Here is a 26708-nt window from a genome sequence, read left to right on the forward strand (position 1 = left end):
CAGTTTGTGAGTTTTCAGCTTTGTTTATGTTAATTTAATTTTAAAAATAGTCTTATTTCAGAGTCTCAACCTGCGTGAAAAGATGACGACAGTCGGCCTCAACCTGAAATTCAAGGCCAAATCACTGGAGGATGAGATCAAATACCTCATGCTGTGCTTGGCCAAACTCATCTGTGCTTTTCCTCTTCTGTTGCTGTACAATTACGAGGGGGGATCTATGGTCGGACAGTCGCATCAACATCATCGCGATTTGAACAGCAACGGGCAATCGGTTAGTTGATTTAAAAACGATATTTAAGTAGGTAAATTATAGACGCACGGAGCCTAGAATTTTTTGAGTCGGAGGGAGATTTTTGGAAAATAGGAACTTTCGCAGATCTTTTTGTTAGCCGACTAAATTCAAATTGATTTTCCGGTTCGAGAAATTGTCGATTTTTTTGCGCACGCTCCACCCTCAAATTTAGTATTTATTGGTGCCTTAAGAAATTTTTAGAGTTCGTTAGATTGAAAAAGGATGTGGCCAAGTAATACCAAACGGGAGACCCTTTGAGTGATCAGGGTTTCGAATTAGAAGGTGCCCCTCCAGAAGCTGTGCCTGTATAGACGTGCGAGCTGTTCAGTTACATGTTCAGTTACATAACCATTGCTTAACACATTCCATTATTTCCATATTTAACTTAAGAATTTGACAAACTCATAGAAATTTAAACTATTTTCCGGGTTAATTTTGGACGAAACAAATTGTGCTCGCCGTCGTAATTGTTAGTTTAAGGGAGGTAAAATTTCAAACACTTTTTCTTCTTAGTGATGCAGTAAAAAGCACCAATTTAACTGGACTCATGATTTTTTGTCGACCATTTATTGGTTCTCGAAATTTTCTTCTTTGTAATTTTTACGATTATTTTGAAATAAGTTGCGCGCTAAGTTTTTTTGAAGGCCTGCGATCACTTTTATACCATTACCAGTGGCGCTGTTTTTTAAATGAATGAATGGTTTGGACCTGAACTTGTTCGAAGTGTGTTCCTGTTTTAGACCCCTCTCGCCATGTCCTCTCCCAACAGTGGCGGTGCTGTCGGATCCTCGTCTCTCCCCACTTCCTCAGTGTCAGTGGTCACTCCTCTTTTGGAAGGGGGACTCGCACCCACAGGTACAAAGCACAATCAATAATTACCCTTGCGATAAGCAAGGGTATTGCAATCGGGTACTAGAATTTTTTCACTTAATTAACTTTGCTCACATAATGGTCAATTTAAAAATGGTAAGACATGCTCATTTAAAAAAAAAATTCTTGTAAAACCATATCTAGGTAGTTAATTGTTTCCGTCGGTTCATTTTCTTTTTTTAATATCATTTATTTTATCTGGTACTAACTTAATCGGCCTACTTTGTGAAGCATGGATTTTATTTTGATACAGCATTTTTTTTACAGTAATTGAAAGTTCTGAAATTTTTCATTTTACCAAGTCTTATTTTGAATAATTTTTAATGTGTTTTTCGACTACATGGTTTCGGCTGATATTGTGCCGACTGAGTCAACTTAAATTGTGTTATTTTGCCGGCCAAAAAATTCTTGTTCGACAAAATCAGGTATTATGAAAATGCGTGGGTGGGGTTTTATTTTTAATTTTTTGAGAAGCTTCGGAAAGTTTTTTCACTTCTTGCAAAAATTTCAGTTCAGTTGGAAAATTCTCTATCAGGTTTCAAAAAAGGCGTATCAATGGAAAGGCCGCCTACTTCCCTGTGCGCCTGCTTAATCTTCTGGTCTTTTTTTAATTTTTCCCTACTGTCTACTTCATTTTCTCAAAAAATCCTTTTCTAAATCTGAGATTTTTGGTTCGATAGATGAAACGGGTTATGGGAAGCTCCTGCATAAACGGCTAGCCCCAAAATTTTTCTCCTAAAAGTCATGGCCCTCGGACTAGTCAAATTTTTGATGTTTTCGACCGTTTTTTTATTCTTTTTGAATTTTCTCAAAACCTACCCGCCCAAATCGGAAATTTTGATTTCAATCCAAAGAAAGGTTTTTGAAAATGTTTGTTGCATGTGCGGCTACGCCAAAAAGTATTTAAACAAATAATAATAATCCTAGGAAAAGTCAAATTTTTTATTTTTGACCTTTTTGAAAATTTTGACTTCTCTCGAAAACTACCCTCCTAAATCGGATATGTTGGGCTCAATCGAAACAACAGTTTGTGGAAAGTTCGCTTACATAATCCATTACGGCTAATTTTTTTGCAAAAGTTATGGCCCTCAAAGTCAATAATTGTTTTGTTGTACTGTCTTTTGAAACTACTTTTAACTTTTCTCGAAAACTGCCCTCTCAAATCATGAGGCTTTGCGTACCATCGAAACAACATATGGTTTGAGTCTCTCCTGTTGAGTGCTTACGCCCAAATTGTTTTACGCAAAAAAGTGTGGCAGAAAATCAAGTTTTTGATTTATTGACAGCTTCTCGAACACTACCCTGACAATTATTAGGTTAAATGTTCGGGTTCAATCGAAAAACCCGGTTTTCGGAGCCTTCACTGCATAAGCGGCCACGACTTTCTTAATTACAGAAAAAGTCATTGATTCCGGAAAGTCAAGTTTTTGAACTTTGACCGTTATTTGGAAACTTTTTGATTTTCTTAGAATCTACCCTATCAAATATGAGATGAAGGATTTAATCGAAAGAACCGGTTGCGAGAATTGTTCCTACAGAAGTGGCAACTCCCTTTTTGTAAGAAAAAATTTTTGTTTTTGGGAAGATGGGCATTTTTCCGAATATTTCACTATTACTTAATTTAGTAGAGGCACAACTAAGGTTTTGGGCAAAGTCCAATTCTTGAAATTAATCATTCCATCGCTCATCAATATAACAAATTCCGAAAGTATAAGTTTGCTAGCTTCAGCTGGTCCCCATAGTTTTCTTTTGGCGAGACATGCAAACGTTTTGGTTCACCTTGTTTTATTTTCACTCTTCTTACTTATTTAAGTAGAGAAACAATGTTTTGTTTTGGGCAAAGTGCAATTTTTGAAGTTAACCTATTTCATTCCGCATCAGTATAACAATAATATCAAACATCTACCTTCAATTTTAGCTGGTCCTCTTGTTATCTTTTATCGAGAGATACGAACATTTTTCGACAAATTTCATTTTTTTCTACTTTCTTTTCGACTTGTTTGTGTTGCATCGCAAGTGGTGCGAAGGTGCGTTTCGCCTCTGTGTATAAATTGATGTTTAGGAACAAATCGGTCGGATTGAGGTTAGGGTGTATGGGTCTTATTTTATCTATCTTCTTTATCCGCTCAACCTCCCCTCCCGGCGTCACCCACACATTGCCTATTTTCCAGTTTTTGTTTGTCCGTTTTTAAGTGTCAATGATCGTTTTTTTGCAGAAAATTTAACATCAAATTTGATATTTTGCTGTTTGAAGTGTGAATTTTTTCTGAGTTCAATTCAAATTCATTCACTAAAATGCACACAAAATACTCAATTGAATTACGAAATCGAAAATGGCGCGAAAAAAGGTGGCTGTGAAAGGTTCGAAAGTGGATTTTAATTTAGACTTCTCAGGGAAATAAAAATTGGCCTATTAATCCGGGTTTTTATCAATTTGGGTTAATTTTATCAAAATAGTGTCAATAATAAATTGTTCGCTAAATCAAATAGCTTTAAGGCCATCCATTTTTTTCGTTGAAATTGTTTTTTTTAGCCCCTGGTCCTACCTACTCAAGGCTAGACTGTCCTTGGGGGAAGGGGGATGTCGTCCATTTCGCGGTAGCCCGTCTCACCCTGAGGTTCTTTTTTCGGTTCCCTTGAGTTCGTCGACACTTCCAACTGTCTGCTATGTTTGACTTCTGTGTGATACTACCATTTTAAATGTACCCAGAAGTAAAAAGAAGTTTTTTTGTACAGCAAAGTTAATTTACTTGGGATAGCAAGGGTGGTTTTTCAAGCCTCGATATTGTTGATGTGGGAACTTAAAGGATGTCTTGGCATTTATGATAGATTGCGTTCCAATCAAAGGCTTATTGTTCCGACTTTTAACGAAAGTAATAGGATATTTGTGCTCGGTATGTTTTTGTGCTCGGGGTTGGTTTTTACAAGCCTTTTTTGACCAAATTTTTTTTATGATTCAAAACGTAATGTTGTCCTGAGCTAAATTTGAAAAGATTTCACCTGTGATCATTTTTCGTAAAGTTATGGGGGCATTTTGGCCAATTTGAGACAATTAACGCGCGATATGCTTCGCGCTATTAACGCGTAAGCGGAGATTTATTTCATCTTAGAAATTGGTTCAAGGAAGCTTATTTGCCATAATTGATTTGTTACAAGGAGCGAAATCTATCCTTTTGTATTATTAATGGCGTATGGGGGGATGATTTTCTCAAAAAACATCAAATTAAAAAATATATAATCATTTTTTTTATTTTGGTCAATTTTTTCATGTTATTACTGCTCTATAGACCTTAAAAAGCAGCTTCGCACTGATACGAGCAGTCTTGTGTTTATTTCATAGCTCCAGTAGGGTATCCATGTCTAGTCTGTTAAGTTTTAAATACATTTTTTCGTCGCTAATGCTGGAACGCGGGCTAGATTTTAATGATGATTTTTGGTGGTTTGATTGCTGGCTCCAAAGTGAACGTCCGCTGCGCATTTAATTGCACTTCGCCACTGTGCAGTAATTGTTCGGATTAAATTTAATTGACTATATTTCTGTACGGTATAAGTTATCAATTATAAATTGATCAAGCTGAAGTGATATATTTTGTCTCCAAAATCAGGGGCGGATCTAGGATTTTCAAAAAATTTTCGAAAATTTTGTCGACCTTTTTTTTAGGTCAATCAACTTAATTTCCGAGCTCTCTCAAAGCTCTAAAAACACCCTGGTTTGGCCAAATTTTCTGCGCAGCAGGAAAAGTTTTAAAATAACAGGCAAAAAAGCGTTTTGAGGCACTTTTTTGAAAATTAGCGCGCGCTCCTTCAAAATTAAAATATATTGGCGCCTTTAGAAAAATTGGCTGAAAAATCTATCTTGTAGCCAAGTTAATTTGGCATTCTCCTTTGCCGCAAAGCGTTTTCCTCAAACTTCTTAAGTTTTGTTCCTTGTTGGGCTTTTTAGCCAATCAGAATTGACAATCTCACTCAGCGCCTAGAAAATTTGATCAGAATGAAAACTAGTTGAAGATTTCGACTTCGACCTATTAAGGGGAAAGGATGTCAATTTAGTCCAAATTTTGTCATATTGTAATCAACCCGACTGAAAGAACATTGAAAAATGTTTTTTTTTTTCAGGGACTGTGTTGTTGGGGAGTAACAGCCAAGTGTGCAATCTGGTGTTTGGCCTGACAGCTCTAGTCACTCAAGTCCAACTGCCTGATCTAGCGCAAGAGAGTATGAAGGTACATTCAATAATCATATATATTAAATCATATTAATTTAATATATTTAGAGCGTCAGGTACACAAGTGAGAGTAGTGTTATTTTCCGAATCCATTTTTTTTAACTCAACCTCCAAGTTAGTGTTCTTTTGCTACATTACATTAGCAGCCTAATAGCATCTATTTTATCTGATTTTTTAATGGCCAGTGTTGCCAATTTTAAACGCTCATTTTTACCTTCTGTTTCCTCGTTTCACTGGTTTTTTAGAGTCGATGAACGTAGTGAAGTCTTATATAGGTCAGATGATTTTTTGATTTTTTTCTTTCAAGAAACGTCTTAAAATTTGTTTGAACCACTTTTATTTTTTAAACACTTGAATATTCTGAAAGAAATTTCCTTTTTTGGGTTCGTTGAGTTAATTGTCTTTTCCCTTCGTTTGTTGGCTCTTTAAAAAGTTCAAATGATTTTAGCTTCTCGAGATTTGAAGGCCTCTTCTATGATCAGTTATTTTTTGCTCAAGCTGATTTCGATATCATTTTTTCTATTAAGAGTAATGAACGTAGTGAAGACTCTTTATGTAGGTCTTGCTGATTTTTTTTTAAATATTGATGCACTTAGGTTTAATGCACTTTTTGAGTTCAATTGAAATTCATCTGCTGAAAGTGACGTAAATAGCACTCTCCAAATACGAACGTGGAAATGGCGCGAAAAGACGTGAACGATTTCTAGTTTCGAAAGGAATTTATTTTTAAGATTTTCCAGCGGAATAAAAACTTTACCTATTTATCCAGTTTTCTCAAGTTGGGTTCATGTTGTCAAAAAAAGCGCCAATCATAAATTGTTCTAGAAATTCAAAGAGATTACAGGGCATCTATTTTTTTCGATTGAAATTCGAAAGTTGAGATTTTTTCAAGAAAGTGTTTTTTTTTATGTTTACTTGCGTTCATTACTCTTTTCCAATCTTCGATTGGCTATGTTTCTATGTTAGAATGGAAATGAAGAATACAAATTGACCTGGAGGTTGTATTGTTGTTTTATTTTTGCTGAAAATGAATTTCAACCGAAATGTATTTTAATGAAATGGTGTTAAACTTCGAAAATACTTAATCAATTGTTACCTTGTATCTAGAATTTTTCATCCATGTTTTAGTATAACTGCATGCGTGATTAGAATGTGAGGTTACTTCCGTGTTTTTGTTCAGACAATATAAGCCCATTTACAGTAGCCTTTGAAAAATATATATTTTTTCAAGCATGGAGTTTAACTCACAAATTTCCCCTAAAATGATGGTTTGCATGTTTAATGACAGCATGGAATGTTTAAGGCAACAATAGTAGGCTGGTGCGTTTTTAAATAAAGGGGAATTTTAAGCGTTTATGGCGGAAAAGCGTGGGTATTAAGTAGCACTCAAATGGAGTTAACATGTTGTTCTATACAAAAACGGAAAAAGACTGCTGTGCGTTTTAAAAAATTGAGCCCGGGCGTTCTCAAAACTAACATTAAATGTGAAATTTGAAGCGCAGAAATCTTTATACTTTCTCATTAAGTTGGAACGTAGAAACTGTTTATAATGAAGTTTCGAAGAAGCGTTTGGAATTTGAAACGAAGAAAGCTTAACACACATTTTCTTTGAGTGTGTAAGAAGGTTTCTCAACCGAGGATGCGTGGTTAATTATGCTTGTTTTTCACTGGATTAAGATTCCATCAATTTCTCAGTTTTAGATGTCAGAATCGTAATTTTAGTTGTTATTGAAATTTATTTTAACTAAATTGAGCGGTACTTTAAACATTAAATCCAAATAAGTCCCCCGACCAGCAGCTTCCCTTTTCCCGATTTTGTACTTGATTTCATATTTTTTGGTAAAATTTTTTCATTCATGCTTTTTGCCTTGAATTACAGGCTCTTTCCATTTTAAAACTGCTGATAACAGCAAAAAAAAAGTTATGTTTCTCTGCTGAGGGGTAGCAGTTTGAGATCCCCTGAGCTAACCTGTAACGATTCGCTACCCCTTTTACTGGACTAATTCAACAGTTAAGCATTCCCCTTCTACCATATTAGTAACTAAATTAAGGGGGTAGGGTATAGTTGGAAAAATCCTAGACTTGTTATTTGCATGCTAAGTGTTCCCTTTTTGTTTAGAGTCAATGTTCACTGTTATTGCATGTCGGATTGGGATTTATCACTCATTTTCAGTATGAATGCGGAGGAGCTTTAAAGACCATTTTTGACTCTTGGAGATTCGCATTCTGAAGTGTTGATGGTTTCGATTGAAACAAAACAGGATCTATAGAGCTATATCTCTTCAATCGAAAATGAAATACTGTTGCATTAACTCATCTCGCCAAGATACGCCGTATTCGCTGTTGCAGTTTATTTGATAGGAGGAAATAAGTTCATTGCTTAGGTTGTTCTTCGGGAACACAATTGAAAAACGACAAGATTGAGAGCTCAAATCAGTTAGAGTAGTTTATGAATTACACGACATACGATGTTATATGCAGTTTAGTTTCGGCGAGCTTATTTTTATCGGAGAAGTTATTTTCGTCAAAGCACACATGAATCAAAAGCTCATTTGATAGTGGCCCACATTGCGTAAAAAAGCAAGTGATCGAAAAGTAGAAAAAAGTTCAATTATGAGTTTTCATTGCTATTTCGATTAATTGGAAAAATAATTCGACTGTTTGAATTGTTGATTTGAGTAAAATTTCGTCATGTTGAGGGAATTCTAATCCGATTAGAAACGGAGGATGCCAATAAATGGACGACTTACAAGTTTTTCTGAGCAAATTTTAAGGCTGATATCATAAATTGATACCACTATGTGCGACAAACATTGCCATGTGAGAACAATTTTCAAAAATCAAATGATGAACATAAACAGAATTTATCTGTTTGCGGCTTTATCAGGCAGAAATCAAAGATAAAGTGATTGTTTTTGTTCATACTCCGAGCATTGATGCTACAGAGATTTGCAGTTAATCGGCATCATCTGAATCAGTCTTCGATATTCTTGAGGTTACTGTCAAAACTTCCTCGCGCTCTAATTTTGAATGTCGCAGTTGGATTATGTGGATTGACATTCATCTAAACTGAGATTACGCATAAGGTTTCTGACATCGACAGAGTCTAAATAAATGAGCAAGAGAAGCTTGATCGATTAGATAGATGGAAAGAAGAAATGAAATAAGCGAACCGATTCAGAGTTGATTGGATTGAAACGAGGGAAAATGTTTATTTTATCAAGGATAATTCAAGCGAAATGAGTCTTGGAGTGCGCAATGTTAAGCAAGGAACACGGAAAAAAGACTAGCCTGAAAAAAGACATTTCTAACCAATATACTGAAAATTCTAAATTGATGAATTAAACTAAGGCAGAAAACAATTTATTTTAATTTCGAGAGATATTTATTTTTTTTGTCATATTTGTAATAATATCATGATCCCAAAGTGTTCTGTCATGACAAAAAATCGAATAACCGATAGTTGATTGACTTTTTAACAAAGTCCACTGGCATGTAAAATGTCACTGTATTGGTTTTAGTAAAAAAAGCCGAAGTTTTGCAAAATGATAAAATTTGAGAGACTGGAAATTCTTAGCTTATTAAGGATCACCACCGTAGTGAATACTCTTATAGAGGTCTTGGTGATGTTTTTTGTTTTTTAGGAAAATTGTAAACTGCGCTATTGGACCGCAAAAGTGTAACGAACACAAAAAACGTGATCGACTTTTAGTTTCGAAACTGAATTTTGATTTTCAGATTTCCAGCGGACTAAAAAACTTACCTATTGATCCAGTTTTCTCAGGGTTAATTATATCAAAAAAGCGTCAATCTTGAATTATTTTTGAAGTTCAAAGAGCTGTAAAGCCATATATTTTATACGTTGAAATTGTGTTCATGAATCTTTTCCAACTATCTGGTGGCTAAGCTCTTAAGTGCTGCCTCTCGAAGGCAAATCCCAAATGTGAGTCCAAAATGCGATTTTGAATTATGATTATACTATTTCCATTTGCGAGAGCAAGTGACCTGTAATCGGGAACTAGACTTGTTTCCAGTATATGACCTTCCTTACACTTTCTGCCGACACGCTCAAGGTTGACATGCTCAAACTCTTCAAAGTTCAAATAAAACTATTTTTAGCTCATGCGGGTTAGTAATTAATTTTTTCCAATAATTTTTTTTTAAATCGATTTTTTTTCGGATTTGTGTTTTTCGTCCTAATTTCTTTCGACTGATTTTCGGCGTTTAAATACAATTTGTAATATCTGGTAAGCTTTTCAATTGGTTGTTTTTCAATTCTTGTGTTTTTCTTTTTGAGTAAAAGTTTTTTTTCTGTTATTGAGAGTTGCTCTGTAGTTTATAATTTTACCTACTCCGATTTTTAATAATTTTTGATTTCTTTTTGGTTAAATGGGTTTGGCGTATGTTTTATCAGCTTAGTCCACTTATTTTGCACAGCTTCAAGGGCTAATTGTTTTTAACGCCGTTGTCTGTTTTAGGAGGGATGGGTTGTAAACATTTTACTTTGTTGAATATTTTACAGCTTGAATTGAAAATTTAAAGCTTGAATATTTTTGTGTCTACATTTTTGTTTTCGGCTTAAAGAGCGTCGACCCAAGTTTTTTCGTCTTAGTTGCGATTCTGTCATTGATTCTCAATGCTTGTAAAGACGGTTTTGAACGTCGAACGCGAGATAGTGGCGAATTTTTTTAAATGGAGTTTTCGGATTTTAAAGTTATTTTTTCAGCTCAAGTTTTTCGAAAAAATGTCTTCCTACTTTTTGTATATTCAATAAATTTCAATGAAATAATTTGATTTTGTTGCCAGTCAGTTTATTTTGCGCAGTTTCAAGAGAGAGTTTTTTGTAATTCTTTTGCCTGTTTCAAGAGGTTTAGATCGTAAAAATTTTACTTGAAAATGTTTCAAGCTATAAAAAAAAAATTTCATGTCTACGATTTCGTAATCAGCATAACGACTGTCAACTTTATTTTTCGCATTAATTGCCACTACGTCCGTTATGTTCAAGGCTCGTTAAGGCTGTTTATGATGATTGTCTGAGACAAAGATTTGAAATTTTCATAGATGAAGTTTTTCCGACTTCTAAGCTATTTTTTCACCTAATTTTTTTGGAGAAAAAACATCTTTCTTTTTTTCAATTCTTTTTTTCGCCTTCCTTTTTAAACTGAGTCATAAATATTTTGAGAGCTGCGCATGAATTATGTCACTCTTAATAGTTTTGCACAGTTCGTGACATTTCTTTTTTTAAAAGTTTTTTTTGGTTGTTTTTAACGTGAAACCTTAAATTTTGCAGAAAAGCTATCAGTCTGTATGATGGTGGAGATATGAAAGTAATTGGGTTTTTATAAGCTTATTTTGTACTAAAGGCTGGTTTGTTCAGTCCATATTAAAGAAGTTTTTTTTAAACTATGAAATATTTACTGAACAGTCGCATGGCAGAAGTATTCAACAACAAAAATAATCTATCTGGCTAACGCTTAAAAAATACTAATTTTGACTGAGCAAGGTGAATAATTTTTGGTTGTTTTCAATAAATGTTGTCTTACATTTTTAGTTGACAATTTGAAAAGGTTGACAATTTGAAAAGGTTGACGCATCAGTCATAGGAGTACTGAACGTTTGTATTTGTTTGTCTTGTTATGAGGAACATTGGGAAAAATTTGGCATGCGAGTATGAAATTCGCGTTGCAAAATAACCCAATCTCCTTTTAGTGCAAATACTGAAAAAATTTTCTGCTCTAATAATTTTTTTCGTTGCTTAACTAAGTCTTCTTTTGAAGCTCAGCTTATTACTCTGCAATCTGGTTCAAGACTTTTTTCCAGTAAATAACTCTGTTCAAAAGATGATCAAAATTGGAAATAGTAAATTTAGGTTCAGTTCATAATTAGTTAAATTTTCTTTGCGGCTCCGGCGCACTTTGTCTGGAGGTAACGAATACGCCTGGGACGGCAAAGGCCCTGGATTCGAAACTGACAGGACCTGTTTTTTTTACTGAGTGAGGTGAATAATTTTTGGTTCTTTTCAATAAATATTGTCTTAAATTTTTAGTTGACAATTTGAAAAGGTTGACAATTTGAAAAGGTTGACGCATCAGTCATAGGAGTACCGAACGTTTGTATTTGTTTTTGTTTGTCTTGTTATGAGGGACATTGGAAAAAATTTGGCATGCGAGTATGAAAGACGCGTTGCAAAATAACCCAATCTCCTTTTTGTGCAAATACTGAAAAATTTTTATGCTCAAATTAATTTTTTCGTTGCTTAACTAAGTCTTCTTTTGAAGCTCAGCTTATTACTCTGCAATCTGGTTCAAGACTTTTTTTCCAGTAAACTCTGTTCAAAAAATGGTCAAAATTAGAAATGGTAAATTTAGGTTCAGTTCATAATTAGTTAAAATTTCTTTGCGGCTCCGGCGCACTTTGTCTGGAGGCAACGAATACGCCTGGGACGTCAAAGGCCCTGGATTCGAAACTGACAGGACCTGTTTTTTTTCCGTTTCCGTTTTTAAAAAAATTGTCGGACTTTTTTTTGTCTGATTATGTTTTGTCGTCTTAGTTGCCACATCGTATAATTGTTTTTTTTTGTTGTACGCTAGTTACATTGTAGTTTATTTTTAGTGTTTTGATTTTTTTCTGCTGTTCGTAATTTGACTAACCTTGACTTCGTATACATTTTTTTCTGTCGCTTAAAACCTTTTCTGCCCAAATGGTTTCGGTTTATTTTATCGACTTAGTGTCCTTATTTTGAATAGTTTCAATGAAAACGTAATTTTTATGCGCCCTTCTAAATCAGACAAAATGTTGAAAAATCTTAATAGTAGACAAATCTTCAGCCTGACAATAATTTTTTCGTTTTTTGTTTTTTTTTCTTTTCCTTTTTTCGCGTGATAGGTTTTGGCTTATATTAAATCGGCTTAATGGTCTTATATTGCGTCTTTCGACGGGCGGAAAAATTTGTATGTGCGTATGTGTGTTTTTTTTTGAAATTTTTCAGCTTCTATTTTTTTTTTGTTTTTCTTTTTCGGCTTAATAGGTTTCGACTATTTTATATCGGCTGAGTTGCCTCATATTGGTTCATATGACGAGAAAATAGATTTTCATGTGTGTGTATATTGCAGGAGAGTGCGAATTTTAAACTTCTTATAAGTCTTGTTGATTTTTTCTTTTGTCTTGGCGTTTTTTTTTTAAACTAGCCTTAATCATGTTGATAAATCTAGTTTTTGCAATATTTTCGATTTTTTCTGACTTAGCGGCTTTCTTGCTTTGCATCGCAAGTGGTGCGAAGCTCAGTTTTGCCTCTGTGTTTAATTTTACTTAACGAATAAAAAATTGCGATCCCCGATGAAAGGACAATTAGTTACCAGGTTGTTTTTTAAATTTTTTGGTGGTTTTGATTCAAAAAATTTCCTGAAATTAAAACAATAAAAGTTCATTTTTTGCACGTACGTTTTTGTATCAAAACAGCGATCAAGATAAAAAAGAACAGATTTTCGAAGAGATGTACTTGAATGTATGTTTTAAAAACAAGTGTTGCGAAAAGAAAAATTGTTCCTTTTTTGTTTCTTAGCGTTTGGTTGTAATCTGCTGATAAAAACAGCAAGAGATGCTGGATGATAATTTTGTTGTCGGTTGAAATTCGCCCAAGGCAAAGCGAGGGATTTAATTGAAAACTTCCAATTTTTTTAGGTCTAAGGAAAAACGCTTAACGTATTTAGCTGATCAAAAGCGTGTGAGGTTTTTCCCTTATTTTTTGCTCAGCCTACATCTTTTCAGGGCAGGCTGATATTTTTTCAAAACTCGAACATGTAAATTAATTTGATGGTTTCCGCCATGGGATCAAATTTCAAGAAAGTTAGCGGCTACAAAAATAGCGTAAGTTAGGGATAACAAATAAACAAGACAGCTCGTATCAGGGCAAAGCCCTGAATGATCCGACTGCCATTTAATTGGTCTGAAATTGTTTTTGGTAAGTTAAGTATTGACTCCTGTTAAAATTGATTTTAGGTTAATAAAATCAAAATTGAAGTGTTAAAAATTTAAGATGTAAAAGTGTTGAATTTTGAGTCGTGCATGGAATGAATAAAACCAATTAGCTGACTCGTTTTGTAATGCGGGATAAATCGCCAGGTGTAAAGTGTACAACGAGCAGCTAAGAAGGACTCGTGGAAGGATACTGTAGCGGTGTGCATATCTGGCTGAAAAACTACATCGAGCATCTATAATCTTCACTTTCTTCGAAAGTCGGAACAATAAAAATGTAACATTGAAGGTTAATATTCGCTGCTACAATAATTCATTGTATCTTGCCTTTTTGCCAGTTATCATTAGATCAAAAACTTAAGTTTCTGCCTGTTATTATATCTATCTATTATATATCAAATTGCAGGCTTCATAATCTGGCTTGCTATAAGATTTTTCATGTATTATTCTTGCATGTTTAACGAAAGAGTTTTCGCACGTTTAAGCTCTATCGGTTTTTGCAACACCTAAAAGTTTTTTTTCGATTTCCCAGCTTATGAAAGCTAGGATTTCTACAAGGGACGAATGTAAGGACGTAGCTATGATGCTAGCATGAGATTGGGGGGGAGGGAAGCGCAGTGTACGTTAGCCAAATATGACTGCTCCAACTCTCTCTTAGTTCAAGTTATAAAAAGATTTTATCTTAGTCTTAAAGATTTGTCAGAAGGTTTTAAAAAACTTGGACAAAACATTAATAAGTTTGAAATTTGCAACCTTCATAAGGAATTTTTTCGGGGTATTATCAAATGCTGCAAATCGTGCTTTCAAACTTGACTGCTCTAATGCTTTTTGTTTCCAAAATATGCCGTTTCTTTTTGTTTTTTTTTCAAAAATTTTCTATAAGACTTAGATGTAAAAAAAACTCATTCCCAACCTTACAATGTTGTATAGATACTCTCAGAGGTTGCAAAATTGATCTCTAAATTGTGACTACTCAATCCTTATCAGTTTTCGAGATTTTTTTTGTTTATGATTTTTTTCAAAAAGTTTTCAGAAAAACCGAGATTTAGCAGATCTTGATCAAATTTGAAATTCTCAACTCTACGGCGTGGTGCTGTCAAGGTACTGTCAAAAGGTTGAAATCAGGCCTCCAAAAAATCAGACCTCATAGTTTTAAATTCCAGGTATGATCTTTTTGTGAGCTTTCAAAATAAAAAAAATTGTAAAAGTGTAAAAAAACTTCTGTTTAAAAAACACTTCTCAAGATTTGATTTTGATGACCCTTTAGTGAAATGTTATCGATGATATCGAGGTACTCCCAGGAATTGCAGGTGTGGCCTCCATTTAAATGTGATTGCTCGATTCCTCCTTTTTTTTCCCAGATATGACGTTTTTTGATGATAGTTCAAAAAAATTATGAAAAAAACTTAACAGGTACTTCTCAAAAATCTCGACCCTATAGTGGGGTGACGCCAATTTTTTTTCCAGGAGTTGCAATTTTGGCCATCAAATATGGCTGCTCAGATCATTTCAGTCTTCGAAATTTGGCGTGTTGTGTTTTTCGAAAAAGTTTCACAAATTTGTAAGTACAACCATACAGTGTGCTGCTGCGATGGCACTTTCAGGCATTGCTAATTTATCCTTTTTGTTAAACTCTTATTAAATTTATCTCCTGAATAGAATTTCAAGTGTTTGATGTTTTTCAATTAATTGCGCCGGATTTAACCATTGATGGCAGCAAACGAAATCCTTACGAACGAATGAAACGAAATTAGACTTATAAAAATTATTACGCTGGCTCTTGCGGTTTAACTTGTTTTTTTCTTAGAATAAATTCAATTTGAGACAGACAATAAAATGTTCCTTAAATTTTCTGAATTTATTTTTCGTCACATACTGTTTTTGTGGTCTCCACTTTGGCTCTTGTCTCAAATATTTAATTTATAATTACAAAAAAATAAGGTATAGGCAGATAAAATAGACAGATATAATGACATATATATATATATAAATAAATTGTGTACAGTCAGGGATAATCATTTTCTAAGAGTCGATTAACTCAGTCAGACTGTTATATAGGTTGTGATGATTTTTTTTATCCAGGAAAAGTCTTCGAATTTGTTTAAGCTCAAGTTCACTCTTTCGCGGTTTGACTGTTGGTTTTTTTGTAAGTTCAGTGCATTTCTTTTGTTCAGAGGAAAACAAACTCCACTATCCACAGCAAAATTTAAAGGTCTCGAAAAACGTGATTGACTTTTAATATTGAAAATGAGTTTCATTTATCAGATTTCCAAGCCAAATATAAAAATTACCTACCCTAGGTTTGTCTAATTGGTTTTTTTAATCAAAAAAGTGCCAATCAGAAATTGTTTTAGAAATTCAAAGGGCTTTAAAAGTATCTATTTTTTTCTTCAAAAAAAATCAATTCAGTAATTTTTCTATTTGTGTTCTTTGACTCTTTTGCAACTGTATTTTGGCTATCTGATGATAATCACAATTGTGTACAGCCAGGGAATATTTTTTGCGCTCAATTTTTTTCCCATATTTTAGGCACTGCTGTGTCTGCACCAGGAGGACTACATCTGTCTGTGGAATCCCAGTGCCCCTCTCCAGACATTTCTGGACATCAACAGTGACGTCATCGTGAGAGTGTGCCACAAATTACTGGAGAGTCATTACTGTTGCTGTTTGGACACTCTCAGATGGCTGAGCCAGTTGTTGCAATACAGGCACTCGTTCATATACAAAAACAAGGTGGGCTAAACTTTTTTTGTGAATTTTTATCCGAGCGAGAGTTCTGATACAATTACGGGAAAATATCACTTTGATTTCTAAATTATCTCGGAAAACCCCAGCCAGTCACCTAAACGAGGTTGGCTTTTTGACCAGCTATTTTTTTTGGTAACAAGTGTAAGTTTTTTTATTTCAGGACTCGGCTAGCACGCTGACATCACACTTCAACACTCTGCACAACCTGGAGGTTAGTCAACACTTCGAATTTGTCAATTAATGGGTCACTTTAACATCATCCACCCGGGATTGAAAATGGAATGTATTTCAAGACAAAAATTTGAAAATAATGAAATTTACCTGGATAGTCTATTAAAATTTCTTCTGAATAATATTTCATTGTTATTGAAAAACAGAATAAAAGGTATCACCCAGGATAATTTCGTTCTGTATCTTGCTATGTTGTATTATGTTTATGAACATTGTACTTTTTTCTCTTAATTTTCTCTCGATTTTTTTTCAGATTTTCTATTTGATTTGATATTCTGATTTTTTTATTTGTTTTTTATGCTGATTATTTCAGTTTATTTGTGTTTCTGTTAGATGGTGTATCTGTCCTACATCTGGTGTGCTGACATTGAGTCAGTGCTGGCAGCTCTCTCTGGCTTCTCCAACCTCATAGCAGAGACAGAGATGAGATGTACCATTGAAGAGGAACCCTCGTTGCTGCCAGTACTGTTGCCCAACAGGCGAGACTCTTTTAATTACTGGCTCTCTCTCTCTCTCTCTCTCTCTCTCTCTCTCAAATATTCATTTTAAATTTCCGGATCAATTCAAATAAACCTTTGCACAACTTACTTGGTACAATGCCATAGGCTTGTACATGCATTAAGAAAAACTTTATTTGTTAAAAGGAGTTTAGTAATCGTGTTTAGGGCATCTATGAGGAGTTTTTTCAATTAAAGTTTTTTTTTTAATATCGGATAAAATAAGAAAATTTAATTCAGAAAACAATGTTTTTTAAGAGAAGTAATGCTGGACAAATTAAAAACTTAGGTTCCGAAAAGAATATCTTAATTGTTAAAAGACGTTATTTGATCGTGTTAAGGTCCATCTATGAGGAAATTTTTTCGAATAAAGCCTTTTAATGTCAGAAAGAAAAGAAAAAGAAAATTTAACTCAGAAAACAGGATTACCTTCATTTCTAAAAACACAAAAATAATTTTGTTAATTGTAATTATACAAACTTAGATTTTTTTAAAGTCGAGTAAAATAATGAAGTTAGTATCAGTACACAGAAGAATGTCTTTATTTTGTGAAAATTAAATTTTTCCAATCGTGTTTAGGGCCATCTATGTGGAGCTTTGTTTCCAAGCTCTTTAATGTCTTATAAACAAGAAAATCAAAACAAAATCCAGAAAACAGAAATATGAGTTAGGACCGAAGTGTAACTCATAGAGTAATTTCGGATAGGGTACACCGTCTGCTCGTCACGCTATCTTATTTTCGGCCGGATAGATTCGTGCAACTTCTTAGTCTAATACCGATCCTAATCTTACTCTTATACTATCTAGTCTCAGGTTGTTTAACTAGTCTCTGCTAGGCTCAATAGATCTAGGGTATACTGGTTTATTGCGGCTGCTGAAGTGCTCGGGAGAGTCCAACTAATTTCTAAGTTAAATTCAAATCTCTCTGGTGCTGAAATTACAAGTAACTTCAGCACTTACAAATAAGTGGGTTGTTAGTTAGATGGATCATGATTGGTTAATATTAAATACTTTACATTGGTAAAACATTTAATTTATCCAATCATAAAATGTAGTTTAGATCAGGTTCCACCCATCCGGGTTTTACAGAGTTTTTTAGAACAGTTCTTCTGTAATTCAAGGGTGGATGATGGACGTTGGTATTTGGCGAACATCATATTTTTCTTCCGCTTCTTCTTGTGACAACGACTGGGTCTTTGCAACAAAATCAATTCTGATTTCAGAATGGTTGGCTATGTCAGGTTTTTCTGTTCTTCGTGGAGAACTTCTTTTGTGTCTGATCTTAGCTTGGGAATGGCGTGGAGATTGTGCGTGGAGGGGATGCCTGGTTACTCGGATCTGTACGTACACTTGGGTCATCGAGGTGGTCATTGGTCTGGTTCAATGAAGTCCTTTTCTGCGAGGTCAAGTCGTACTCTAAATCCTTTGAGTTGTGATTGTGAGCGGCATATCGATTGTAGTTGGTCATTCTCTCTCGAGTGTAGTGGGGTCGTCTTGTCTTTTGATGTTCGTCCTTGGTGTTGTATTCTGATCTATATATTGCATCATGTGATTTTACATTTTATAAAACTTTTATTAGTTTAATATTTTTTAATAATGATTTTAGTTAGTTGTTTTCACAAAAGCTTTTTGTTTTAGTTCGGTTATTTTGAAGAGTTACTCACCCTTGAGTAGCTCTTATTAAAAATAAAGGTGTGGTCACAAAGCGTGGATGTAGCACGGTGGGTTAGGCCGGCTATAGAGCATGCTCAGGACGTCCTTCCTGGTGGGTTAGGCCAGGTGTGGGAGTATGATTTCATGCGGTTTTTGTGAGGGGTCCTGTTATGTGACAACGTTTTATGTTGGGTTGGTTGTGGTTTTACTTGTGTCTTGTTGGTTATGTACTTTTTTCAAAAAGCAAATTGTTTGTGGTATGGGTTTGTCTTTCGACTTTTTTGTGTTTTATTATTTCTTTCTAAGACTTTGTAATAGTCTTCAAAAGAATAAATTATCCAGTTTTAAACTGGGTTAATCCGGTTTGGGTACCGTTGGTTTCCTTTTCTAAGTCATGCTGTTATTCTATGATTTGTGGTATTTAGTAAGCTGCGTTGATTAGTTTTGTTTAGTATATGATTCCTTTCCAACCGGGTTAAAGGAAAGTTTGAAACATGTTATTGTATGTTAGAGTTGTTGAGTGTGAAAACTTGAAACTGAAATTCATTATTTTAAACAATTCTTCGTGGGCGAGCTGTGCGAGTGTGGATAGAATTTCTGTGCGAATGAATGAAAATATCAAAAGGTTAGTACTGCAATTGCATTTTATTAATTTACTGCATAGAATTTGGAAATTTACTGCTAGTTATGGGGGAATTTTAAGATACAAATTTTCATTATAATTAGATTTACTACTTTTGGGGGGAAAATTTTATAAATTAATTTACTGCATTGGTATTATATTTATTTAATTGTTGGTGCAAAAGTTTAATAGGGTCTTAAACAGTTTTGAAGAAGTTTGCTATTTTTTATTTTTTCTTTTGTGAATGTTTCAGATGATCTAGGATGAAGGCTAAAAATCTAAAGAAAACATGATTAAAGAATGGTGAGTTTTTCAATATTTTAATTAGTTAGTAATATTCATTGAATTCATACTTACCTGTTAGTCGTCGGGGAAAAAACCGTGGGGGAAGATGTCGTGAATTAGTTCTGAAGTTGTTAGTAGTTTAGCTAGAATGCGGATGATATTTTTAGTCTGAAGTAGTGGCCAAAGCAATTGAAGTGCCTTAATAGTGGTTAGTTCTTCAGTGCCTACTGCAAACTCATAAGGTGTGTTTTGGATTAAGTTATATAATTTGTGGTTAAATTTAGTGTTGTGGATGAATTCTAAAATTGGGATTTCTATAGGTTGTAGGAACTCGTGCGGGATAAGGAAGGGTCGGGATTCTTCGGCGTTGAAGGTCTTGGTGATGGGGCAGAAAATGTACATTTGGGTTATGGGGTCATAATTACGAAGAATACCATGGAGGTTAGTGTCTTTAATACAATATGTGAAATTTAGGAAATACGGTGAAGTGTATTTTGAGTTGATGAATTGGAAACGATGGTGTGGTTGTCTAGAGGGTGTGTGGAGGTCAAAGTGATTTTGGATGAAACGATAGTAACTGTATGTATGTGTTTGCTTAGTGCGCAACATAATATCATGTGAGCAGTGCAAATCTCTTTCGTGTGGTGCAAGGAAATGAAAGGTTAGTGAAAAGATTTGGAAGCGTTCTTTAAAACTTTCGTATGCTTGTGTGTTTGTTAGTGCTTCTGAAATAATGTGATCAAACTTTCGGTCGAAGATGTTTAGTGTAAATACATATGGTGTCTTGATGAAAAATTTCTCGGTGATTTGTGGATTAGCGAAGCGATCGTCGTCTAAGAATTGATCTTGGTTAGCTCTAATGATGTTGTGATCGTAGTATTCTAGTGTATATTCATTAGCTCTAGGTGCAGTGTGTATTTTTAGTGATTTTTTATATCCAACGTAAGTAAACTGTCTAGCGGTTAGTGGTGTAGTTAGTCGATATAGCATGTCTTTGTTTCGTTCTATATCGATGGAAGTGTTGGATAAAGGTAAGCAAAGAGGGTTAGTGAAATGATAGTATGAGGTCCAAGAGAGAGTGGGCATTAAAACGTATTCATCTACAAAGTTGCGTGTTTCGTTAGCGTCGTGAGGGGTGTTTAAAGTGTATTGTGGAAATGAGGGTAGAGTGATAGCTAAAAATTCTTTAGTGTTAGTATGCTGGGGGTGGTTGATGTATTCACGGGCTGTTCCTGGTTTTGCTGGGAAAGGATGGTTGGGGAATTTTCTTTTAAAAGTGCGGTAAGCTCTATTAGTGTTGAGTGAAGATATAGTGGATGTGGATGATGGTGTTAATGATTCAGTATAATTTGAAGAGGGTGTAGGGGGATTGGATGAATTTGTAGTGGAGGAGATTTGGTTTATGGTCGGGGTGTTAAGATGGTAGGGTTGTTGTTGAAGGGTAATAAAATTATCTAGTTCTGGGGAGATTCGGGGGGTGTCTGGAGAATGAGATGATTGGTCAGAATGGTATGAGGAGTAGGTTGGGGTAACTTGGGAAGCATAAGAGGGTGTGGGGGTGATTGGGTCAGGGTTATTTGACAATATGGGTTGAAAAGGAGGTTGAGAAAAATTAGAAGGGTTATGAAAATTATTGGATGGGGATGGTTCTGAGTCGGCAAATTCATCGGGGGTTTCAATATTCGGGTTATTTAGCTGTGAGATGGAGTATAAAACTGAAATATGTGAGTTAGTGTCGGAATTCATGCCTGATGTTACATTGCTAGATGGAAAATCGGGTGGCGGAAAAGCAAAAAGTGGTATGATTGGGATTGAAGAGGTAAGATTGGTTGGATGGGAATTTGATCGGTGGAGTGATCCAAGTTGGCGGCTCATCGTGGGCTAAAAAAATGATTATTTTGAGACTGAAAAGCGGTGGTATGGGGTTGTTCAATAATTTGTTCATAAGTATTATCATCTTGTGACTGGTGTGTCATTATATGTTGGACGGGACTTTGTGATATATTGAGTCGAAAATTTGGATTATGTGTGATTGCTAAATTTCGAAAATTTCGTGGGACTAGGGATAGTGGATGGTTATTTGGTAGGGGTGGTAGTTGTGGTGCCGTTGGCTGTGTGTCGACATTGTTATGTTCTTCGTCGTATGTATTTTGTCGTGTTGTTATTTTTGTGTTATATTCTTTTATTTGTGCGTCTAAAAGAATTTTGTTTATAGATGTAGAAAAGATTCCAAAAAATCCTGCAAAGAGTATGCGTGCTACGCTTGCTTGTCTGTTTACTTGTGTGTGTATAGCACATGTATTGTAGATTCCTTTTAAAAGTGAGAAAAGAAATCCAATAAAGTTAAACATTGCGTATAAAATAGTCAATTTTTCTAAGATGTAGTAGGGCCATCCTAGAAAATCAAGGATTTCATTCTTGAGTGTAACAAAGCTAAAAATGTTGATTGGTGATATATCTTGGGGACGGTATTTTTCGCCGTTTAGATATATATAATCTTTAATGTCTTTAAAATATTCGCTGTAGTCTTGCGTGTAGATATCGGCAAAACCTGCGGTTTCTGCAAGTTTGCGTAGATTTTGGTCAATTGATTGTCTTTGTATAGTGTCCATTTGTGTTAATAATTCTTGGAATTGTTGTGTTCTAATGTGATGTTGAATATCTGATTTTGAATAGATTCCTATTGATTGTAAGTCTATATTTGGGTTTCGAGCGATAGCGCGAATGCTTTCTGGTGAAAATTTTTTGAGTGATTGCATTAATGTGGGATATGGAGTGAGAAGATAATATTTATTTTCATCAGGGTTTAGTTGTACTACATTGTGGCTATTTTCTGATCCACATGGGACTGCGGTATCCCAGAAATAGGTTCTTCGTGAAAGTGTATCCACGAAATGTACTTTATTCTTATAAAAGATAGGGATTCTTTTATAACATCGTTTATCTTCAAAAACGTATAGTGGTGATACTTTTTTAGTACAAGTATAAAACCATAAGATGTTTCCTTCATAGTCTAAAAAATTTGATCTATTTCCAGATAATAAGTATCCTGCATAGGGTATTTTTAATACTGCTAGTGCAAGTGATTGTAATATTTGTGTTCGTTCTAATTCGCATAGTTGGTGTAGTGTTTCTAATTCGGAGAGTGACATTTCTTGAAAAATTCGGCTAATTGTATAATCTAGTTTCATATCTAAATGAATATCATAGTGGATATTACCGAAATATGTAGTATTCATTAGTGATAATTCTTGTAAGCGTGTGCTTCTGGTGTCATAAGGTTTTAGATGTCCACCAGGTTGTCCGTTGCTTTTTTCAAAATTAACTGGTATATAGGATGTTCCTTCGTTTAGAGGATGACCTGTGGCATATGGGTCGATTTTTACTTTTCCAGTGGTCATGTCGAATCCTTTTTCGTATTCAACTAATATTTCAGAGTATTGTGTTCTGTGAAGTGGATTCCTGTATTTACATGCAAGTTCTGTTTCTTGATATATTTGAAATCGTGTCAATTTATTTTCTATATTGTCTATGTTTCTAAAATCGGAACTTAGTTTGCGTGATGGATGGACTTGTTCATAAGGAATTGATTGTATGAAATATTTTTCGTGAAATTTTATCATACGAGCGTGTATTTTTGCTACTTGAAATGTTGTACATGTATCTTCGGGGAACCAAACAATTGTTGCTTGTGTTCTTGTTGTAGGGTCGCAATATCCTTGATCATTTTTACAAGGTAGTCGGATTCCTTGATAGATCATTGTATTATCAGATAAATCTCGTGTGAGTTGTATTTTTTCGAGTTGTATTTTCCAATCGAAAAACATTATTTCTTGGTATCCTTTATTTTTCGTGTCTGCTTTGCAGTTTGATGGGTTATTTATACCAATGTGTGGTATCCAATGTTTATCATGTAGGTCATAGGTTAATCGTCCGTGTGCGCCGTTATACGGGTATTTTTCGTCTAATTTTATATGTCCTTGGTGTCTTTCAAGTTGTGATTGGTGTACAGAGTCTGAAAAAACTTGAAAATTAACTAATTTTCTTTGGGAATTTTTATTTTGTGTGATGTTTAGTCTAAGTAATTCATTTTTACAATCGTCGGGATTGAGATGTAAAAGACGTTCTATATTACTTTGATAGAATGATTCATGGTCAAGTCGGTTTTTGTTGCCGTTGGAGACTTGTGAACAATGTACTTTCTTTTCGGAAAATGTCGCTGTGAATTTATAACCTGTAACTGTTGTTGCTCGGGCTTTTGAATAGAGTGTTGCTATTATATCTGTGGTTTCTATAGCCTGTGGTTCTGTTTCACATTGTGATACTTGATTTATTGCATATTTGTGTAGTGTTTTTTGTTCATTTTCTTCACAATCGTAATGTGTTACTAATAAATCTTGTGGTCCTGTACGAGGGGAAGGGTTTATGTTTTGATTTGAGGTAACTAGAAAAGGGAGTTGAAGAAAAATTAATAATTTTAGAATATACATGTGTATGATAATCCTGAGTATGGGTTATAAAATGTAATGTAACCAATTGTGTTTTTGGTGTATCTGTCGTATTTATATATTACTTCAGTAGTTATAAACGGTGGTGGTAGTGATTGAGCTGTTATGTTAGGTGGATTTAATGGGTAGGGATGTTGTGTAATATTGTTTAATTTAACTGTGATTTCAAACTTTAATTGTAAACTGTTTTGTTGGAGTATTTGAATATTGTGATCACGGATATCGTTGTGAATATCTTGGCGATATTGTAATCTATTAAGTGCCCAGTTATGAAGGCGGTTACTTTCTTGATGCTGTCCAAATAATGGTGGAGGTGCTGTGAATGTATTCCAATCTAATCTTAAAGGAATATTTATTGATGATTGTTCTCGATATCTGGCGTCGAGATTATTTGGAAAATTTAAGTTAAAGGGTGATGGTGAAAACTGGCTTATTGATGGTGTTGATGGTAGTGATAATGTTTCTGGGAGTGATGAGGATGTTGTTGTATCCGTAGAAATATCTATGGGGTCATTGACTAAATTTGGTTCACCTTGTGTAAAGGAATGTGTAGTCCAATATGGCAGTCGTGATGTTAGGTTTGGGGGGTTAAAGGGATTTTCACGTATTTGTTCAGATGTTGGTGTTGAACCTAAGTAGTCTGAGGGTAGACTTGAAGTGCTTCGTTGTGAAAAAAGTGTAGGAGTTTCTGGTGTGATACCAGTGGTGTTTTCTGGAGTGGTTTGTGATGGGGATTGAGGTATATCAAAATGAACTCGGGGAGTTTGAAAATTTCTGTTTCGTCGAGGATGTATAATTTGTCTATTTATTTCTGTTGTGTTTTGGTTTTGACTAAGGTTTCGTATTCTACTTAGTTCTTGTGGTAGTGTTGGGTAAAGATTATATGTTGGTTCACTTAGAGATGCTTGTCGTTGAACTGGTTCTAGTGGTTCAGATAAACGAGCGTGCCGTTCTTCAAAAGTGTATGGATTGTCTTGAAAAGAAATTCGTGTAGATGTTTGAGGATTTTGAGTAGTTGAAGGTGGTGTTGGATTATCTTGGGATGATGTCGGTGAAGACTGATTTTGTGACTGTTGGGTAGCAATTTTTGATGGATTTTTGAATTGTTACTTTAGTGAGAAATTTTGTGTTTATTATAATATTCTTCCAAAAAAAGAATTAGAAGGACTGTTGCTAGGGCAAATGTGAGGATTGCTTTCTTTATACATTTACAGATGGTCAAAATGAGGGATGATAAGAATGCTATGAAAATTACAAATAATAAAAAAATATCGGTTCTACTGAAAATTGTTCGTATCATTTAGACAAGTTGTTAAAATCGTACCTGTGGATATATTCAAGGGTTTTGGAAAGTTGGAGGAATAGTTCGAGTATTGTGTAGAAAATTAAAAAAATGTTACAAAAAATGATTAAGATTATTAGAAAAGATTCAAGTATATCAAAAAGAAATATTATAAAAGCTTCAAGTATTGAAAAAAAATGTTTAAAATTTATAAGTATTTGAGCGACTGTTTGAGAGAAAAGCATTTAAGAAATGATCTCTTGGTCGAATATTTTTTGCTGTTTGAGGCGATTTTCTAGTGTGGTCGAATTATTTATTAGTTTTTTGACAAGTGGGTTGAGTTTTGTAAAAAATTGTTGGGGGCAATTTTCATGGCGACTGGGAGGTCGTCTTTTTCTTTATTTTTGTTTGTCAAATGATCCGGGGTATGGTGAGATTTTTGTTCTTTAGGCTAATTAAAATCTTCATTTTGTTACTTTAGGCTAAGTTATCAAATTTGTTTTGGGGGTATTCGTGGTCTGAGTTGGGGAAATATTGTTGATCTTTGGGTTATTAGATAAGGGAGGGGTACGGTATTATGGTGATATTTATTTTAGCTGTCAAGTTGGAGTGGTTTGCTTATTTTTGACCTGGAGGTTGTAAAGTTATAGTTAGAGATGTGCCTGGAGTTCTAGATTATTCGTCTAATTGATCTTAGTTTGAGTTAGAGAAAGTGGCGGATTGGATGAATCCTATTGGTCTATTTTGAACTAGAATTATTGCGTACTTGTGAGCATGTTTTTTTGAAAAAATGAAATGAAAAATGTTACGGATGTTTCAAGATTGTGAAGTGTAAAATCTTAAAATTACTTTTTAAATTCTACTTTCTTTAATATTTTAGATTGGGGGATGAACATTTTGTAGTTTTTACGTGGTTGATTTCGGAGTCTTGTTGTTTTTCTATGTTCTGATTTGTCTATTTCTTCTTGGGGTATTATTTGTTCTGTCATTTTTCTATTTTTTCTTGTTTTTGGAGATTCTTTATGGTTTTGTGTATTGTTTTTGGTGGCGGTTGGTTTTGTGTTTTGATTTTCGGTGGGGTTATCATTTTGTTCTGTGTTTTTCAGATGTGGTTCATTTTGAATGATTTTTAATCCTGTGAAAGAATATAATTGAGTTAATTCGCGGAGTGCGTATTCTTTTGGGTAATAAGGTAATAGGTTGTTTCGATGTTGAACGATTTCTTTTTTGTTTGAGTCGGTAATTTTATATGTGACATCAGTGGGTTTTGCAATTATTTGGTAGGGTCCTTTTCGGAGGGGTTGTAATTTTTTAGAAATTCCTTTTTGAGTATTAAAATTAGGTATTAAAACAAATGTTCCAATTTTTAAATCGGAAGCTGGTGTAAAGCGTGAATTGATTTGTTCATTTATGTTTTGTCTTTGTAATAACTTTTTCGTTATTTTTTGGTAAATTTCATTGTGTTTCTTATCTCTATTTAAAATCCATTCGGTGTGTGTACCGGAGGCTAATTTAAGAATT

General features: G+C 34.4%; 1 protein-coding gene across 1 annotated transcript in view; it reads left to right on the forward strand.

Annotated features, from left to right (window-relative positions):
- Window positions 1-26708, forward strand: part of LOC134854992 (neurofibromin-like) — a 214012-nt gene that overhangs the window by 96905 nt on the left and 90399 nt on the right. Inside the window, exons 12-17 of the mRNA XM_063871372.1 lie at window positions 62-271; window positions 1033-1147; window positions 5279-5385; window positions 15891-16094; window positions 16270-16320; window positions 16674-16819. Coding sequence (XP_063727442.1) covers window positions 62-271; window positions 1033-1147; window positions 5279-5385; window positions 15891-16094; window positions 16270-16320; window positions 16674-16819 — 833 coding nt within the window. The remainder of the gene's footprint in view (window positions 1-61; window positions 272-1032; window positions 1148-5278; window positions 5386-15890; window positions 16095-16269; window positions 16321-16673; window positions 16820-26708) is intronic.

The sequence above is a fragment of the Symsagittifera roscoffensis genome, chromosome 10 (assembly GCF_963678635.1).
Source record: "Symsagittifera roscoffensis chromosome 10, txSymRosc1.1, whole genome shotgun sequence".
NCBI lineage: Eukaryota > Metazoa > Xenacoelomorpha > Acoela > Convolutidae > Symsagittifera > Symsagittifera roscoffensis.